We start from the raw sequence: 21,038 nt of genomic DNA on the forward strand, positions 1-21,038 counted from the left end.
TGACCCTTTGTTTCCCAGTTTGGCATTCAATCCACTGAGCCACACCGCCAGGGCCATCGTGGTCTTTAAAATGATTAGAAAATATCAGGATGACTTTGACACGTCTCCCAAATTAATAGGATTTTTATTTGGGTTGCATTAAATTTGGGAGCATACTGACATCTTTGTAAATATTTATTAACATATTGAAATTTTTCTATGTATTTGTTCAATAATTTTATCCAATGTATGTTTTTGTAAGATTTATTCATAGCTCTTTGACACTTCAGGATACTATTTTGAATTGTATCTTTTTTCCAACTGTATTTTGTATTTGTTGTTGAAACATAAAATGCATACCTTTTCTTTATTCACTTATTGATTTCAATAACTTTTCTGTGCACAATTGAAAATCCTGCTCTGATTTCAAGAAGATTTTAGCTTAATTTCATAGGTCTTTTCTCCCAGAAAGTATGAGAATTAAGCAAATGTTATAACTGTGCAGGTGAGAAGACTATTGATTAGCTAATATTTTCACCAAATATCTGCTAAATTGCCCTTCACCACCTTCCCTTTGCCCAGGTAAAAACTGGATTCTCAAATTCCTCTTCAAACCCAGAATCAACAAATACTCGCAGGGGAAAGTTGGCCTCAGAAGGAAAGCTGAACTGTCTTTCGTATGTTTGTCTCTGAAATCTTAGCTTTTACTATTCCTACTTAATGTTTCACCATCTCTCTGATCCTTTCAAATCGAAGTCTTGTGTTATAATTAATTTCTCTAGTTGTTACTGGGCTGATTATCATCCTTCATTTAAATGGATATTGCATATTGAATTTAACGAAATTATTTATATAAATGTGTTGAAGAGTAGATGGGTTTTCTTCCCTACCTTTATAAACCAATTTTGATTAGTATTAATTTTTAATAAAATCTCTTCATTACTTTAATTCTCCTATATTCTTTTTATTTGTTTAACTTAAAAGTTTAGTTTGTCAATTTTCAGTCTTTCTTTGTTTCAAGTATATTCATATTTAAAAATTTAACTATGATCATTTTAGGCATTCCCCAAAGTATAAAATGGATATTTAAATTATTTGCAGAGTTAAATATTTTAATATATATTTTAATATCTATTGTAAATTTTTTGACTCATGAGATATTTAGAAAAGTGATTTTTAATTTCACAAATATGTAAATATTTTAGGCATGATATTAATATATTTTTTTAAGGTTTTATTTATTTACTTTTAGACAGAGGGGAAAGGAGAGAGAAAGAGAGTTAGAGAAACATCAATGTGTGGTTGCCTCTCAGGTGGCCCCCACTGGGGACCTGGCCCACAACCCAGGCATGTGCCCTGAATGGGAATCAATCCGGTGACCCTTTGGTTCACAACCTGCACTCAATCCACTGAGCTACACCACCCAGGGCTAATATTTTTTTTTTGATGTAATTAAGACATGGTTAAAGATATATGACCTAAAGAGTAAAAATCCTTTGAAGTTTATTGAAATTTGCTTTTGATCTAACACTGTGTACATTGTTAAAAATATTCTTTGGATTCTTGAGAACAATATATACTTTAAATTTGGGATATAATTTTACATATATGTATATCCAGATCAACTTTGCAAATAATCATTATTTAAATCTTTTATATCTTTTTTTAACCAAAACACTTTTACTGTAGTCTTCTAAGAACAGACTCTCTTTAGATAAACATGATTAACTTATAAAAATGGCATTTACAATGCCTGTTCAAAGCATTTCCCTCTAATGGGAACCTTAGCTTCACAGAATCCAGACATTGAAAGGCCTAAAAAAATTACATATTGTTGTCATTATGAGCCGACACAGAATCTGGCATCAGTCAAGGGAATGGATTCATACTTCAGGTCCTCCCCCTCCAGGAACCAGCATTGTTATATTATTTCCATTGAGCAACATCTGGTTTAATTTAGTAATCATTCTCCCTTCTGCTGCGATTTCATACTCAGTGACATCTTCCAGCACCATATTGACAAAGTCATCACGTCCTAGAAGTGTGCCAACAATTTCCTTTTTGTTATTCTGCAGGTTGTTTTTACCTTCTCAGATATTTTCATTTTAAAGTTTGATTTGTGAATTTTTCATCGTGGCCTTAGTTGGGAATTTTGTAAATGTAAAGTCTGTCCTGAGCATCTGTCTCTTACACAGGCTTCCTTCTGGCTGGCTTCTACCAGACCCCAGAGGGATACTATCAACCTGGCTTCAGATTTTAAGTTAAAATTTTTTATATAAGGTTGCATTTTCTAGCTCTGGCTGGCGAAGCTCTGTTGATTGAGTGTGGGATGTGAACCAAAGTGTCGCAGGTTCAATTCCCAGTCAGGGCACATGCCTGGGTTGCAGGCCACAGCCCCCAGTGACTGCACATTGATGTTTCTTTCTCTCTCTCTCTCTCTCTCTCTTTCTCCCTCCCTTCCCTCTCTAAAAAAATGGATAAATAAAATTTTTTAAAAAAGATTGCATTTTATATCTTCCTCTCTGCAACAAATACATTCAATATTAGAAGCTTTAAACAAAAACACTTATTATAATTTATTATCACGATATTTATAAATTTTGACATAGCTGTTCTTTGTTATGATTCAGAAATTCTAGAGTGGTACAGCCTGTTGGTTCTAGCCCAGGATGGCTCATGAAGTCACAGTTACAAGCACTGGTAAAGTCTTAGTTATCCAAAGACTTGAGTGGGGCTGAAGGATTGACTTTCTAGAGGCTCACTTGCACAACTGTTGGCAGAAAGCCTCAAATTCTTGTTTGTGGCTGGCAAGATGTTTGAGTTTGTTTCCATGCAAGTCTCTCTATTAAACTGGTTAATATATCTGCACAACACTGCACAAGATTCCCCCCGCAGTGAGTAATTCAAGAGAGAACAAGGGGGGAGCAGCATTGCATTTAATGATGGTCTCAGAAGTCACCCACACCACTTCGGCCATATTCTATGTGTTATGAATAACTCAGTAAATCCAGCCCCTACACAAGGCAGGGGTATGAACTCCACTCTCTGAAGAAAGGAGCACCCAATAATTTGTATGCGTATTTTAAAACTGTGGCAGCAATATTATGATACTTGCATGGATATAAATTCATCACTTAAGAGAGTTGTTTACTATGTCTCAGCTGAAACATTGTCTTTTTCCGTACTGAACTTCAAGACTCAGACAAATCATCTTTTTCTCCCTTTTTGAGTTGTACTGTGTTAGTTCACCCTTTTTTCTTTTTTGAGACTTTCAACAATGAAGCTGTGTGAGGGGATGCCCCTTCCAAATCCATTTTAAGTCCAAGGTCATGACTCATATCTCTATGTAGTCATTAAAACTGAATCCATTTGATCACTGGAGGCTGCCACATTGGTTTAGGTCACCCAATGTGCTCTTGACCTGTGTTCTATCCTCTGCTTTGATTTTAACCTCTGGGGGTTTCCTTGCTTTCTTGAAAATACAACTATAAACTTAGAAATATATTTACTATGTATTATCCTGAATTTTTAGCATTCTTGTTTTAACAGGTGTAACAGGGTAATCACTCTGCCTTGCTTTTAGAAATGGAAGTCTTTGAGGAGAGATTTATTGTGCAGACATGCACTAAGCCACAATTGGAGTACTCAGTAGAGTGCTCTTAATCAGCTTTTGGCCACCTCTTGGGTAGTAATTTCACTGACCAATTCCATCCATCCATCTTCCCAAGATTACCTCCCTCTTCTATTAATTCTTCTACCTTAGGTGATGCACCTAACTCTTTTGCTGGTCTCACACTTTCTGAAATTGGCTGATAATCAAGCTTTTGTTATCCCATCTTGTATTCACAGAACATTTCCAGTTGTCTTTTTTACCAAGCTTTGTTCCCTTATAAGAGTAATTCTGATGAATGCTATTAATATATTTTCCGTTATAGAAGTCTATGAATTTTAGCTATCAATCTAGTTTATACATATCTTTCTAACAATAATGTATTAACTATTTTGTCACCACTTGGCAAAATAATTTTAATTTATCAATATGTACTGAATTCTTTCTTTTTAAAGATTTTATTTACTTATTTTTAGACAGAGGGGAAAGAAGGGAGAAAAAGAGGGTTAGAAACATCAATGTGTGGTTGCCTCTTGCACACCCCCTACTGGGGACCTGGCCAGAAACCCAGATATTTGCCATGACTGGGAAATCGAGCTGGCAACCCTTTGGTTTTCAGGTCCACACTCAATCCACTGAGTCACACCAGCCAGGGCTGTACTAAATTATAACAGTCACAAAGCAATAAATTAGGAAGTTAAGAGAAAATAAGAAAATCTAGTTCTATCTTTACAGAGCTAAAATTATAAGCATTAAAGAGACTATTGGTGACACAATGTAGGGCATTAAATATGTGCATAAAGTGTCTTTGGAATAATAATGAGGAGAGAGTGTATTTTCACTTAAATTGGGGTAGAAGAGGGAGAATTAATAGAGAATGCTTTACAGAGGTAGACGTTGAGTTGGGCTGCAAATAATTGTAAAGGAGTTCTTTAGCTGAAACTGTGAGCTGGCAGTGGGGAGGAGGGAAGTGTGAGAAGTGGTACAAGGAAAAATACATTGAAAAGACAGAAGGAGAGGGGGAGTCTCAGGAAGAGAAATAACACAAAAGGCACAGTGACACAAGAGCCTGAGGAACATTCAGGCAACAACAAATTTTTATGTTTATTGTATTGTATTTTATTATTTTATTTTATTTTTAGGGGAGCTTAAGTACAATATTTGAGTTATGCACTAAAAAGGGGAAATACAAAATTTTCGTCTTCATAATTTTTTCTCTTCATGTGAGAACACAGAGAGGGAAAATGAACCTTAGAAAGACAATATCATGTGAATACACACATGTGTGCACACACGCACACACACACGTACACATACACACTGTCTAGAAAGTATCCATCCATGTACTATGAAAAATAGAGACATTTATTGAGGAAGATGCATGTACAAGAAAGATTGTACATAGGACAACGATGACTCAGTCCCCTTCAATGTAGGCACCTTGGGACCTCACACAGTTTTCTCAATTGCCATCAGCTGCCCCGTCTTATTTTCCTGAATCTCATTGATGGTCTGAAATCTCTTCCCTTTCAAAGGTGATTTTTGTTTTGGGTTTTGGGAAAAACCAGAAGCTGCAGGGTGCCAAATCTGTGGGGGGACTGAGTCACCTGGGTGATTTGATGTTTCACCAAAAACTGCATGAGATGTGATGCATAAGTGGGTACCTTGTTTAGTGAAGCTGCCAATCCCCAGTTGCCCATGGCTGTGGCCTTCTGAGTCATCCGAATAGTTTCCACAGAGGAATGTTCAAGTGTAATGCAAAATTTGATGCAGATTCATTGCTCTACTCACTCAATCATTTTGAATGCAATGAACACACGGTGCAATGCTCATTCAATGGTGTCTACCGCTGCCACTGACTAGTACAGTGAAGTCATCACTGTTCATGCATGTGCATTCCAGTCCATTCTCCTTGGCTGCCATGTTACATCAATGTTGCACAAAGCATTCTCATTATTTTAACAGCGGTAAGACTTTTTCCAGATAGAGTATATATATATATATATATATATATATATATATATATATAATGGAACATTGTTTAGCAATAAAAAAATTATCTTGCCATATTTTTTGTTTCTTTTTTTCTTAAATTTTTTTTTTACCATGTAGTCCCCCGATACCCCTCCACCCATAATCACTACACTGTTGTCCATGTCCATGAGTCCTTTTTCCTTTTTGCTCAATCACTCTATCCTGTAACCTCCACCCCTAACTCTCATCCTGCTCACTATTATGAGTCTGTCATTTTGCTTGTTAGTTCAGTTTGTTCATTATATTCCACAGTGAATGAAATCATATGGCATTTGTCTTTCTCTGACTGGCTTACTTCACTTAGCATAATGTTCTCCAGGTACATCTCTACTGTCACAATCAGTAATGTTTTCTTCTCTGCCTAGTAGCATTCCTTTATGTCCTTTATGCAAATGTCCCATAGTTGTTTTATCCATTCATCTATCGATGGACACTTGGGCTGCTTCCGTATCTTGGCAATTGTAAATAGTGCTGCAATGAATATTGGGGTGAGTATGTCCTTTTCAGTGTTTTGGGTTCCTTCGGTTATATTTACAGAAGTGGAATTGCTGGGTTAAAAGGCAGATCCATTTTTAATTTTTTGAGGAATCTCCAAACTGCTTTCTACAGTGGCTGCACCAGTGTGCATTCCCACGAACAGTGCAAAAGCATTCCCTATTCTCCACAGCTTTGCCAGCACTTGTTGTTTGTTGATTTATTGACAGGCCTCTGACAGGCTATCATCAATAATGAGATGATGTCTCATTGTGGTTACAATTTGCATTCTTTTAATGATTAGTGATATAGACCATCTTTTCATATGTCTATTGGCCATCTGTATGTCCTCTTTTTAAAGATGTATCTGTTCAGATCCTCTGTCCATTTTTTAATTGGACTGTTTGTTTTTTTTTCTGGTATTCAGTTGTATGAATTCTTCATAAACTTTGGATATTAACCCCTTATCAGATGTATCAGTGAATATGTTCTCCCATTCTGTTGGTTGTCTTTTTATTTTGCTGATGGTTTTCTTTACTGTGCAAAAACTTTTTAGAATGATGTAGTCCTATTTGTTTATTTATTTATTTTTGTTTTTCTTGCCTGGGGAGATATATCAGATAAAATATTTCCATGAGCACTGTCCAAGATTTTGGTATCCATGTTTTCTTTTAAAACTTTTCAAGCTGCAGTTTGAGTGTATTTTTGTGTGTGGTGTAAAAACACCCTCTAGTTTAGTGTGCACGCTGTTGGTACAGGGAAGTGACACAGAATGGTAGATGAGATTGAAACTTTATTTGGCTTTGAGCAGCATGATGTAGATATAACACTTTATCCCATGGGACACAGAGTGTAAACAAGGTGGTACATGATCTCTGATAAAAATGACAGTTTCCATAACAAAGTCTTCAAATGCTAAAATGTTCAGAATCTTTGCTAAATAAATAATGTTAGGGATTTTTCCAGCCTCATTTTGACCAACTAGATTGGCTTCAGAACAAACAGTCTTTAATTTTTTTGTTTTGTGTGTGTGACTTGTTGACTATTGTTGTTTGTATATCTGAACTACTTTTCAGGTGCACAAACTGCTGTTGTTTAACTTGCTTGAATCTGTTTCCTCATGTGTTATTTAAAAAATACTGGAGAGAGGAGAGAGAAAAATTACATTTACTTGACATGGTTGTTGTGAATCTAAGGTGACAGCATGTGAAAGAACCAACTCAGAAGTTGGCACTGCATAATTTTAAACCAACTCTTAATATAAAGTAAGTGTTTGATGAATGGTTTACTTAAACTCTCATAAATTTGACTCCAAAATGAATCTTTTTTTTCACCCTTGGTCCTTGTAGTCACTACTACAAGGCCATCCTTGATACTATTGAAATAACATTGTCCCTTATGGAAGTTAATGTAGGGTGCATCCACATATTTATGAGAGACAATAATTTTTCCAGATACATTCGACACTGAGTCACATCAATCCAAGTTATTTTTGTAAACACCTTTATAGGGAACTTCTGGATTTCTGTTAGTTATGTTTGTGTCTTGTGAGCTTTTTTTCCCTGGCCTCTGTTTACTAGATAAAACAAGGACACCTGACTTTAGCTTGGTCAATAAGATTTTCTTTTTAGATGAGTTAAATTAAGAGATAATTAAGAAAGGGATTTGTGAGTTGAGACACTCACGAAAAATCCTTAGAAAGATCCACAAACTCATGGAAAATCTATGACCACTGCCTCCAGATCTGTTTTTTTTTTCCATCACTCTGAGTTCTAGGTGCTCGTAAATTCAATTCACAGACATTTTATTTTTTATTAAATAAATTCATGAAAGATCTAGATGTTTGACTGCAAATCTAAGCATACTTAGATCTCTCTTAGTAAGGTTCTTAACCATTTACTGTTTTACGAGTTTCTAAGTTTGAGACAAAGTATCTGAAATAGGATGCTTTAAACATACATCACTGTCAAATAATGAATTCCTATAAGTCGAAAGTTTAATATGGAAAAACGTCCTCAGAGTAACTTCTCCAAAGATCTGTTTTTCTCTTAACCCTATCCATTTTAGACTTGGCAAAGCTTAAGTTAACTAAACAAAGGATACAATATTCAATTAATAGGAGTTTTATGACTCCATACATTTCCTAAGTCATGTAATACTCATGTCTTAAGCAACCATGAATCAAATTTTATACTTAAATTTGTGTTGCTCTGGAGATTGAATGGAAGTGAGAAACAGACTCTCATTAGGATCATTATCAAACAGTAAGAACTTAAACTCTGAAAGTCAGATCAAGTTCCTTTTCAACTTACTAAAGCTGAAAGTTTCGTTAAAACACTTATGTTCCCAGTCCCTCAATTCCTTCACCTTATGACAAGACAGGGTATGTGGCCTGATTTCTTGCACTGCGGTATCTTTAGCACTGAGAACAGTAGCATTTGCATGAGCTCTCAATAATATTGAATGAATGGATGAACTATCTTATGTTTAGCTTTAAGTTTGAATTAATGTGTGTGAAACTATCTTCTATTGGTAAAGTTATTTTCAAGAGAAAGAAACCCTACACATTGCTAAAACAAGGCAAAACCAAAAAATGAAAAGCATTATGATTGGTTAACATCAAAACTGCTACTTAGATAGCAATAAATCTTTCTGAAGAACTATAGGGATTTTTGGAAACACAGCTTTTAAAACAAAAATGCTGCTTCTAAATCTGTTTTCTCTGAATGTTGCCTTTGTTCTATTATACGAAATTGGCCATGAAATAAGAGAGCTGGCTGCCTAATCCCAGGCTCATAGCCTTATAGCTGCATGATCAGAGAAGTAAAAGACTTTTCTCTCCTACTTCCAGTTAAAAAAAAAAAAGAGGCTGGAGAAGAATTCTGATTGAAATGGAGAGGTTCATCCCTATTATCTTAGGGAAAGCATTCTTTGCAGAAAACAAAACAATAGTCATTGAAAATTACTAAAAACAATGTTTTTCACATATAAATGTTTAATACATATTACATAATATTACTATTGTTTACAGTTAGGGGTGAAAGCATTCTGCATTGGCATTCAGAAAACATAAAGTTTATTCTCAGCTTTCATATTAGGAAAGCAATTTCTAGTAAATTAATTTGTCCCTCTGATTCTCAAATTATGCATAGTGTAAATGACAAAACTAGCTCATTGGGTTGTTACCCTGGTAAAAGAAGATAAAATTTGGTTATAGTGTCTTCGTCATGCTCAGCCCAGCGTAGACAGCCAACGGATACTGGTTCACTCCTCCGTCTTCCGTGCAAAGTTGTAGTTTTCACACTAAGTCTGACATTAGCCATGAGACCTGAGAAACTCACTAAATTTCTCTCTGTCTCAGGGTTCCCATCCATCACTCGGTTGTCTAATGTAATAACTAATTCCTTCCTGATCAAACCTGTTTGGAAGTGAAATGAAATAGTGTTCTAGCACAGTGGGAAGTTGCATTTACTATTTGGACATAAGGGGTTATTATAATAGATGCAAAAATTTTCCACCATTTCATATTTTTAAAAAGCTAACAATAACTCAGCCACCAATTGGAAACAATAAACTAAAAAAATACATTAAAATGTTATATAACTTGATACTATCTGGCTATCACTGAGATTAGCAACAGATTCCAATGTTATTCTATAAATGATTGATTTTGTATAGATAAGTGCTTCTTATAACTAAAGCTATTTGGTGAAAAATAAAAAATGACTAGAATATCTTAGAAAAAGCTCACAATGCTACTTTTGCTAGACTCTGGAAAATCTGTCTCCTGAAACTAAGTGTTAGCAGGCTTTCAAATCTAGTCAAAGCACTTCTTCTATTTCAAAGTTCTATTTACATGATAGTTTCTTAACATCTTTCTTATTGAAATCTTGTACGTGCAGTTTTGAAAATCTATTACTTACTTATTAAGCTAAAAAAACCAACTTTGGCATAAAAAGAGCCTGGTTGCCACCATGGTGAGGTTCAAGGAGTGAATTAATTAAATAGTACCGGGGGTAGGTGAGAAAGCGAGATTTCTTCTTGTCAGAAGGAAGTTCCTATTATACCCACAAAAAGTAGTATTTCCAGGGTCTGTATTATTCTTAAGGTAAAGAGATCAAGACAATATGTTGTAATAAAGTGTTTTTAAGTGAGACTGTCAGAGAATATCTGGGGTTTTGAGAATTTTCTGGAAAATGAATTTGATGAGCAGGGAGACTTTTGAAGGTGATGTGTGGTGCAGTGGCCTGATTTGGTAAGACCTGGCAGAAAAATAAGCTGTCTGCTTTATTCTGAATGATTTGATTTTATCATGTACTCTGTAGTCAGTTGTCCATGATCACTGACCCCACATGCCCCACATGCCATGTGCATCACTGTTTCCACGTTTTTGCTCACTGTGTTACTCTGCTAGGGCTGCATTTATTCCGTTTCTTTTTTGAACTGACTTGTTTTTCAAGGCTGTGCAAGTTTCCGCTCTCTGGGGGTCACCCAAAGATAGAATGTTTGTGTATAGTGGGTCACAGATTCATCTGTTGCACTTCTTTTGCATTTACTTGGTGATTTTCTTTGTTGTTATGTGGTCATGATGCTTTAAATGGTGTTTGTTTTTGAATTAATTGTTATTATGTTTAAATAATTGTAGGTTCACATGCAGTTAAAGTAATACAGAAAGATCCTGTGTACCATTTACCCAGTTTTCCCAAAAGTAATAATCTGAAAAACTAGCATAAAATCAAGACTAAAACATTGATACAGTCATGATTTACAATATTGTTATCATTACAAAAACCCCTCCTCTTGCCCTTGGATAGCCACACCCACTGTCCTTCCATGTCTACCCACTGCTTCATCCCCAGCAACCGCCAATCTGTTTACTATTCTTATAATATTGTCATTTCAGGAAGGTTATCTAAATGAAATAATGTAATATGTAACCTTTGAGGATTTGTTTGTTTCACTCCACATAATTTTTTGGAGAGTCGTGAAAGTTGTATGTGTGAGTATTTTTTTTCTTGTTATTACTGAGAAGTATTCCATGGTGTAGGTCTAATCCAATTCATTTTACTATTCATCTATTGAAGAATATCTGGATTGTTGCCAGTTTGGGGTTTTTAAACAATTATGCACGGGCTTTCATGAAAACATGTCTTTATCTATTTTATTTATCTAGGGATAAATACTCAGGAATGCAATTGCTGGGTCATGTGTTATTTCCATGTTTTTTTTTTCCTTAGCAGAAAATTGGAAACTGTTTTCCAAAGTGGCTATGTACCATTTTTACATTTATACTAGCAATGTGGGTATGATTCAGTTTATCTACATTCTGTTAACAATAGATTATTGTCAATCAAACAAGTTTTTAATAATTCTGATAGTGGTATCTCATTGTTTTTTATTTGGGTTTTCATAATAGCTAATGGTGTTGAACTTTTTTACGTACTTATTTCTTATCTGAAATTGTGGGTGATGTGTCTCTCCTATCTTTTGTCCATTTTCTGGCTGATTTTTTTTTATTGTTGAGGTTTGAGAGCCTTCTCAATGTTCTAGATACTAGTTTTTTGTGGTATATATGGTTTGAAAATATTTTCTTAGTGTGTAGCTTGTCTTTTCATTCTCTTAGCATAGATATAGTTGTTTTTTAAAATTTTATATATAGTTTTTTTAAATATTTGTATACAGTCCAATTTATCAATTTTTTCCTTTTATGTACCATACTATTGGTATTGTCTGAGAACTCTTCCCTCTCCCAAAAACTTGAAGATTTTCTTCTATTTTTTCCAAATGTTTTATCAATTATGTTTTGCATTTAATTCCATTTACATTTAAGGGAAACCTTCTAAAGCTCCTAGTGGGGAGAAATAGCCTGGCTTCCTATTTGGGATTCTGTGACACCATACTGGCAGGTGTTCGGGGCCCCTCCTACTAGGTTGCCCCCTCACACTTTGCTGGCATGGCTGGAGGTGGGTCACTACTGTTACTGTGAAATTTGACTGGATTAGAGCAGCCATTGCCAAACATGTTCACGTTTGCTAGTCTTCCCTTTTCTCAGCGATGGCTAGAGAGAGCAGACTTCCTTTCTTGGGTTTCCTTTCTTATTTGACTGTTGACATTTCAGGGTTGCCAGGTTTTGGGGCTGCGAGTGGAGGATATTTGAGGCAAAAAGAAAATTTAACGGATTCACCAACCTCTTATTCCTTAGATTGCAATGCCTCTAGCCAGTCTGCCTTTGTGTCTCCACTTTTTAACAGTCTTCTTATGTTCGTTTTACATGAAATGTCCAGGGTTTTAGTTGTCCTTGGTGGGAAGAACAGGAAAAATGTGTCTTGTCTGTTTTTCTAGGACTTTTCAATGTTGTTTCTTATGCATCTAATCTCTCTCCCAGGTAGGTCTTAGGTCTTTGAGAACTGATATAATGTTTTATAGCTTGGCAGTTACATCACATTACCTGAGCTCAGGGTAGTGGCAGAGATGCTACTGGTTTGACCTATCCTTGCCACATGGTGCCTGTCAGCACCAAGGTGGTCCTCTGAAGCCACGAATTTACTGCCAGATACTGTTCTTCCGGCCATGAGTAGACTTCTGACTCAATCTGGGCCATGTGAAGCTCCATGCCTGGGAGATTTAAATAAAAGGCAAGAGGTATGTGAGGATAGGGTGAGTGCAAAGATGGCCATAGAAGGATTAAGAAATATAACAAGATTGTTTCCATCTCCTCATGTAATAAAAAATATCTTTAGAACTGAGAGTAGTGGTAGTCTTCTATGTAGGATGAGGAGGGTAATCTCTAGCGGGGGGAAGAAATTCAATGCACAGAACAAGATCAGAGTGAAACACGAGACAGGACACTGTCTAGGTTGCATGCTGTGTTTAGATTTCTCATTCCTAATCCTTCCTACAGCAGGCACCGTTTCTGCCTAATTTTTTACATCTCTTACTCCATCCTGTTACCAGTACAACTAAATTTGGTTTCTTCTATTTGTCATGACAAAAAATAATAATTGTCAATTGAATTGTTTAAGTGTATTGGATGTACATTTTTAAATCTGCAGAAGTATATTTCATAAATGCTTCCACTTCCACTTTCATTTATTTTCTTTTCCTTTTTACCTGATTTTCTCTTAGTCTGTGTTAATAGTAGAAAAGTCACAGCATTTCAGGTTAAGCACTAGGAGAATATTTTTGTTTCTTGCCCCCACACCTCCCATCTGCAAGGCTACCCAAATTCATAATACTCATAAAATCTTTTTTACATATGGAAAGGACTAGCAAATTACAATACATTAAAAAACATCTATTACTTGAAAGCAGTGGAGGATTGACGTTCATTCAGTTTGACAATATGTATCTAAATGCCTCCTTATTATTAGTGTGGTAGCATTATAGACACTTTAGAGCTATGAAATATTTATAAAGAAAAGCCTCTGACTCATAATTTTAAATAGCTGCTCCATCTATGTCTTGAGGAGCTTCTGACATTTGGAGTTTGTCATTATTTACTTCATTTGGAGGAGAGATGTTAAAGGTGTTTACCGAAAGTTAGAAGGAAGGGTGCCTTTTCCTGTAAGCACGATGATTCATGAACTGGTAGGGAATTGCTTCTCTTTTGACACAAGATTTGTTGGAAGTATCAATAAAAAATCCCGGGAGTCTTAGGTAAGATCTAGGATCTTCTTAAATGTGAATCTAGGGTGTTTTCTTCAATAGGAGCATTCATTACATAGAGCTACTTTCCAAGTATGCTTAGAAAAGTCTTTTTACTGTTTAATGGAATCATATATAAATGATATGACCTCATTATACTTCCAACATATTGGTTACTGTGATTTGGTTTAGTTCTGGAAATTACTTATATTTTAGTGTACATTAAGACTGGCAGTATGTTTGGAAACAAGTTAAAAAACGTCCTTAGGAAGAAATAGACCTGACTAATGTGGGCTATGCAAGATGTTGTAATAAATTAGTCCTGTTGATTGGAATTGTAACAGCATAGATTTCACCACCTGGCTCCAGGGATAGACTTTTAATAAAGCAGCAAGATCACATATAATGTAATTGAAAACATATTAAGTTTGCAAACAATATAAGTATAGCCCAGAAAAGAACAAGATCTGGGCCTTATTCCCCAGAAGAAAAAAAATGCATAGTCTATTGGAATGGCATATTATCATTCCAAGTATTACAAATTAAAAAAAAAAAAACCACAAGTATCTGATTTTAAATGGGAGAAAGACCACCTCTGAGAGAAAGATTGAGTGAGAAGCGCCAGAGAGGACACAGTTGAAAGACTTATAAGATGGTTGTGAATATGGCTATAGTGAGAAGGTCCATCAGAATAATAGGATGCTCTTAGAATTGGGGTAAACCCAGAGGAAAGATGTAAATATAGGAGAGGCTACAAAATGAAGCATTGCACACAATAATTCTAAAGCAGGTGGTCAAGGTGTAAAGTCATGTTGAATGTCAGACTAAAGCTTTTACATATAATTTTATGGGATATCTTGAGGAACTCTTTGGTATTATTTCTTTTTGTTTTATTTGAAGATAGGGTGATTCAACATTAAAGGAGCAAATAGTCACTTGTCCAAGACAGTTAAACCAAGCTGAAATAATGGAACATTCCCTAACCCGTAAAGTACATCACTTGATGTTGAATTAGGAGGAACAGCAGAATCAGAATGAGCCAGTGGCAATTGCCTAGGCAACAGAAAATTGATATCTGCCTAAATGTTTAACAGAAACAGAAAGGAAAAGATATGTTCTGGAGATGCTATGAAGTTAGGGCTTTAGGTTTCAGCAAATGAGTATGCAGTAGGAAGAGAGAAAACACATGCATTCATGAGCACTCTCAGAAGACCATGAAAAGAAAACAAGTGTATGAAGCTCTTTTTATTCTTTATTCTTTGTTCCTAAAATTAGAGATTTATTGCAATAACATACATGGTAGTAAAGGAATTTGGGATCTAAATAGAATGCCAGGAATAGTTATAATAATTCCAGGCTTCACAAAGACTGGATGGTTCATGATCCAGGGCTGTGCTAGAGGTTAAGATGTCTTGTGGTCCCTACACTGCATCAGGAGTTTGTTGATATTTTATTAGGACTCTGCATTATCATCGCACAGGCACTTTGTGATAGCAGGTATTGGTGCAGGTTTTGTGGCACTTCTCATTGCTAACCAATTATCCTCTCTGCAAATGTGTACCCTGAATGCTAAAGGATGGGATATAAAGGGCTTATTTTGCATTCCTTCATGCTTGCTGTCACTCCTGTCTCATAGGCCAGTGATGTCTGTTACCATTGTTTTTAACTGACAATAGTAAATCCCCAAAACAATGACTTAAAGTAATCTATTTCTTTTATGTTAAAGAAATTTGGAAATAAAACACCCTGGGATCTGGGTCAAGGAAGTATATCCTCCTTCATGTAGCTTCTGCCATGTGTTTACATTCTGCACATCAGGAGGAACAAGCAAAGGGAAACTTCATACGCAGAAGAAATTCGGTGCATGTCTTGTTCATTCATCACATTGGCCAAAACTTAGTCACAATGCTAAGCTGAAAAAGAAATGTAATCACTTAACTGGGCAGCCATGTTCCCAGTTAAATGTTGGTCTGTTTACTAAGAAGGGAGGAAGGTGATGGATATTGGGAGACAAATGGTGATCTCTGGCCCCATATCATAATACTCGTAGCTTGACTGTCCTTGGTTTAATGATCAGCAGTGGTTCAAGCTGCTGTAGTTGATGGAAGAGTTAAACCAGCTAGAGACCTGCCTACGCTGCTGTCTCGCTAAAGGATATGGCTAGGCAGTTTATCTTAGATAGAGACTACAAGCAAAACAGACATCACGACGGGCCTAACCAGAACATGGAATTTGAGTAAAGAGCATATTTCGGGGACAGCAATCTTGGTAGTGACAGGGAAATGATGAGACCAATTTTGTTCTCATTAAGTTTTTACTGATGGTTGGGCATAAATGTCGATAACTTTGTTTCTACAGGCCAAATAAAATTATTGCAAACTAGGCTATAATAAATATTATAATAGTAATTTGGAGTCTTTGCAGCCATGGTCTCTTTCCCAAAGAGAACAGATGGCCTCTTACAGTATGCAACTCGCATGGAATTGTTCTTACTTTCATTCTAGCCAAAGGCTTTTCCTGTACTTTCACCTCTGAAATCCCCCTTAATGAGAGCTCTAATCTACTTGCAAATGGCAAATGGTATTTGCATGAAGGTTTCAGTCTCATTGCTTTCCATTGCCTACTTCTACTTTACAAATAATGTGACAGGGGTCAGGACCATGGCTCATCTGTTACCCACAAATGAGCAAAAAATGATGCTGGGTTTTCTAGAGGAGAATTCAGAGGCAGTTTATCTTTTTATTCTTATCAAAGAGCTCCTGTTAGAGAAGCCAACTAATCAATAGAGCCTGAAATGGGGAGGCATCAGCCCCACCCACCTATTAAAATTTGGAAACATCATCCCCATTAAGGGAGTTACACAGGAGCCTCTACCCAGAAAGATGCGAGCACTTGGAAGGAAACTCAGGATATTTTCTCATGTCTTGGGCTTTGTTTTCTGAGACCTTGGACAACTATCTTTCAATGGCTACATGATAAAGGAAAAGATGTGTCTAGAAAGGTGTCCTCCAATATTTCCTCTGTCTGAGATACCTGGCCTTCTTCTGCTCACCATTCATGAAAACTCAACCGTCTTCCATGTCCCCAGTGATTTATTGGATTCAACAGCAGTTTTCTTCCCTGTTTTCTGCATGAAAATTTTATTGAACAGAAAAATCCAATAGCTAATACTAGTTTAACTTGAATGAGAAGTCCCTAATTAAATATTATCTCTTCATCATTTTAACCTTTCTTATAGTTACCATCTTTATTCTACCTCCCAAGTGCCAAATGAAGCTGGTCTAGTCTAACTTTTTGTTCATTATTACTCAGCCATGACTAAGAAAAATATCATCTCTCCGTGTTAAAATTTTCACTAGACATTGTGAAGACCCTCTTCAATTGGGGTTTACTCCATTGCAATCCACTATGAAGGACAAAATATATTGGTGGAGATTATAAGCCTGCCCCTTCTGAAGCCATGGACATACTTAGAAAGAAATTATAGAGGTAAGAAAGAACAGATTGAAAGCTTTTATTCAGTAATTTTTTAAGTGTATCTTATTTGCAGGCCTTTGAGCATCTGTAATTCAATAGATGTGTAAAGTATGTACTACATTTGTATAATGGTAGTGGTAGCTACAAGAGCTCTAGACTAGAAATAAAAAAAGCACTGCTTTTAGGCTAAATTCTGCCATTGAATGGTGCTGTGACCTTGAGCAAATCAACTGTCCACTTAGGGACCCATTTGTCTCAGCCATAAAATAAGAAAATTGAGCTAGATAAACCCATAAGTCTCTTCTTCATCTAAAAGTCAGTGATACTCACTCCTTTGTGTAGCATTTTTTATTCATGTGTAAAATGAGAAAGTTTGCAGGGGTGGCTTGCTTCAGTGATGGTAAAAATATGCTTTTTAAAAATATTCAGTGCTATATAAATGCAAAGCAGTTGTGGGCAGGTTTAGATATGTTTAGTGCTTTGCTGTTGACTTTCAGAAAACCAGAACAACATTTGAGCATCTGTTACATTTGTTGCTCTCTATTTAAATATATCACGGGGAAAAAAGAACGTGGTTTGTAAATCTGTTTCCTAAAACAGGTCCAAAGCATTTTCTTATTTTTCCTGGCAAAAGTATTTAAAAATGTAAATGAAAAACTACTGCTAAGTTTTTTTTAACACAATTTTTCTTTAATCTTTCTCTTTTTCTGCTGCCTTACTGAAAGGTCTGGTGGTAAAATAAGATATCTTTTTTGCTTTGTTGCACATGAGTTCCTTACTGTTTTAATAATCAGTCAAGTTGCTGTCCTTCCCTCATCATTCTCAATAATCTTGCAATGTTTCACTTTTTATTATTATAACTTTTGAAGGGAAAATCTAAATATATATCAAATACATATTTATTGACTTGTGTATTGTCTGTTTCTTCCACTAAGTTTCCAGGAACATGGATATGTCTTTTTCATTGACATAGTTCCAGCATTTGTGATAGTATAAAGAACAAAGTAGATTCTAAATATATATGTGAATATATATATTTATATACTATTTATATATTCATATACATATTTATATATGTATATGTGTTTGCTAAATGAAAGGATGCTTTCTATTTTTGTTATGGTTACATTTGTTATCAAAATTATTACAGAGAGTAACAAGAAGTGAGAATGTATGCTGACCTACACATACAACAAAAAATAATGAGGAGCAAACAAGGAAGGCACTGTCAGATCCTTTCCTCTCAGTGTCCCATGCTCACTGACATTAGGATTGTATACCAGTTTCAGAGTTGCTCTGTGGAGAAGAATTCAACTAAATTGGAAAGAGGGGCAAGTCAATGTTTTCTAGCTTTCCATTGGCTTTTCTCTATAACTCTGACATATAAAAGCATTAAATTATCAAATTTTAGAGCCAGTGGGGACTATAACATCCTCAAGCCAATCATTTTCAATAATGTTAACCATTCACACATTTACTGAGCACTATATCAAGTGAAAAAAAATCACTAATTATAGAAAGCCTGTATCTTTGTTGTTTTAAGGCTTGTACTATTATTATGGATATGGTCGAACATTCACCCAACACGCATTGATTGTATATCTACAGATCTGCACGGGGTCTGATGTGTTGTTATGTGTTTGAAACAAAGAGATAATACAGTCCTTTTCTACAAAGAACTCATTGTCCAGAGAAGGGGCCAAACAAGTAAGCCAATCATCACATAGCATCATATAAACAACATGAAGGTATATATAAAATAATTGGGAGGCAAGAGTGTGGTGACTAGCAGTGGCATAATGGATTATGTACTATATGAGCATTATCTTAAAATACATGTAAGATTTAATTAGGTACAGAAAGGGGGAAGGGTGATCAGTCTGAAGAACCTGAATGTTAAAGACAGAAAAGTAAGATTAGCATGCATTTGATGATCTGAAATAGGTCTGTGAGCATAAGAGGAAGGGCATCCTGTGAAGTCATAGGCTGTGAAGCAAAGGACATGGACAGGGTTAATAGCTTGAAGCATCTAATGTGTGAGTCTGCATTCTTTTTTTTTAAGATTTTTTATTTATTTATTTTTAGAGAGGGAAGGGAGGGAGAAAGAGAGAGAGAGAGAGAAACATCAATGTACGATTGCTGGGGGCCATGGCCTGCAACCCAGGCATGTGCCCTGACTGGGAATCGAAACTGCGACACTTTGGTTAGCAGCCTGCACTCAATCCACTGAGCTACACCAGCCTGGGTTGAGTCTGCATTCTAACTTTAAATTTCAAGCTCTGAGGACAGGTAGGGTACTGAAATGATAAAGCACTAGGGGGATGAAAGGGAAAAGAGAAGGGTATGTTTTTGAGGTAGACTTCCAAAGGTTCAAGTATATGATTCAAAAAGTAAAACCACAGACAAGATAGCATTTGGAATAAAATATACAACTATTAAAGACTAAATGTTGAAAGTAGAACATAAGACATGATGGGTTGTAGGATATATTGCCAAGATCAACCTTCCAGAATGAAGACATTATGCAAGCAGTTGGTTCTTCCACTGGCTGACATCACTTTGCTGTCAACTTTTTTGAGGACTGACTCTAAGTCTGAAGTGAGACTCCTTGTCTAAGGTTGAGCTCCCTATGTGAGGTCTTCTGCATCCAAAGACTGGCTGAAGTGTCAGCCCAAAAACCTTAGCACAATACTGAAAAAGTTCTGAAAAGATTTGAAGGGCCATACTTACTTCAGAATTCCCCATAGGGTCCCATTGAACTGCAGTATACACTAATAAAACCAACACATATCATACATTTCCAAGTCTACTTCTGCTGAGCCCTCCTTATTTCCCTTTCCTTTCACAAATGTTCATTCTGAACACTTTCTTTAATCTGTCTCCTGCACGCTGACTTCCACCTCAGAGTATGCTAGCCAGTACCAAACAAGGGATGTGAAATTTTACTTTCTATATTTTATCTTTTGTGACTTGGTTCTTTTTCTTCCACTAAATTCAATTTAATTCCAGAACCAAATATCTGTTTCCAATACTGATTTTAACTTTACTCAACTTTTATAATTACTTATATCAACTATCCAGTGACAAATTTGTAATGTTGATATGACAATCCTATTGCTGTATAATCAGTTCACAGGATGAAAAATCTGTATCTTACACTACACAGAAACAGTGGTGATCTCATATTTAGATTTTTTAGATACAGAGACATCACTGTCTTTTAAAAACTCAGGTATGAAGAGATGGACTAGAAAGTGATTATAAAAGCCAGAGAGAATAATGGGTAACAAGAGTTTTGACAGATCTATGCCCTTTGGTTGAGGGACACAGTCAATCCTTGGATGCCGCTATAATGTGAGACCCAAGACAAAAAAGTTCCATATATTCTACTTCTCTTTTGGGATATATGACTGCTTTCTCCATTAACTGAACCCAGTGGGAGGCAAATGAGCAAAGAAACTTGTTGATATAACAACAGCCTTCTGTTGATCACAGCATGATGAAGAAGGATGAACCATGGCTTTGAAGGAGAGATAGAAAATATCAAACACCCGTTATAAAGACCTAACTGGTTGGGTCTTATCACAAGTGATACATCTTATTAAGAAATATTTGTCACAAGTGATACATCTTATTAAGAAATATTTGTAACCCAGGCTGGGGTGGCTCAGTGGATGGCACCGGACTGCAAATCAAAGGGTTGCCAGTTCAATTCCCAGTCAGGGCACATGCCTGGGTTGTGGTCCAGGGCCCCATTAGGGGACGTGTGAGAGGCAACCACACATTCATGTTTCCCTGTCTTTCTCCCTTCTCCTCTGTC

At 36.0% G+C, this 21,038-nt stretch overlaps 1 protein-coding gene across 1 annotated transcript; it reads right to left on the reverse strand.

Moving 5' to 3' along the window:
* Positions 1-1,696: 1,696 nt before the first annotated feature.
* Positions 1,697-12,669, reverse strand: LOC114498978 (U6 snRNA-associated Sm-like protein LSm5). The gene is made up of 2 exons (XM_036030000.1): positions 12,546-12,669; positions 1,697-2,065 (listed from the first exon to the last, which is right to left on the reverse strand). Exons 1-2 carry the CDS (start codon positions 12,667-12,669, stop codon positions 1,863-1,865), a joined length of 327 nt encoding a protein of 108 aa, XP_035885893.1. The 3' UTR covers positions 1,697-1,862.
* Between the last annotated feature and the right edge of the window lie 8,369 nt (positions 12,670-21,038).

This window comes from Phyllostomus discolor, chromosome 6 (genome assembly GCF_004126475.2).
Source record: "Phyllostomus discolor isolate MPI-MPIP mPhyDis1 chromosome 6, mPhyDis1.pri.v3, whole genome shotgun sequence".
NCBI classification, from domain to species: Eukaryota; Metazoa; Chordata; class Mammalia; order Chiroptera; family Phyllostomidae; genus Phyllostomus; species Phyllostomus discolor.

Excerpts from the sequence above, each read along its gene's own strand:
- LOC114498978 (XM_036030000.1), bottom strand. The coding sequence starts at position 12,669 with ATGGCCGGAAGAACAGTATCTGGCAGTAAATTCGTGGCTTCAGAGGAC. Across the intron at positions 2,066-12,545 it reads TGCCACTACCCTGAGCTCAG|GTAAAAACAACCTGCAGAAT; the intron begins GTAATGTGATGT and ends ATATCTGAGAAG.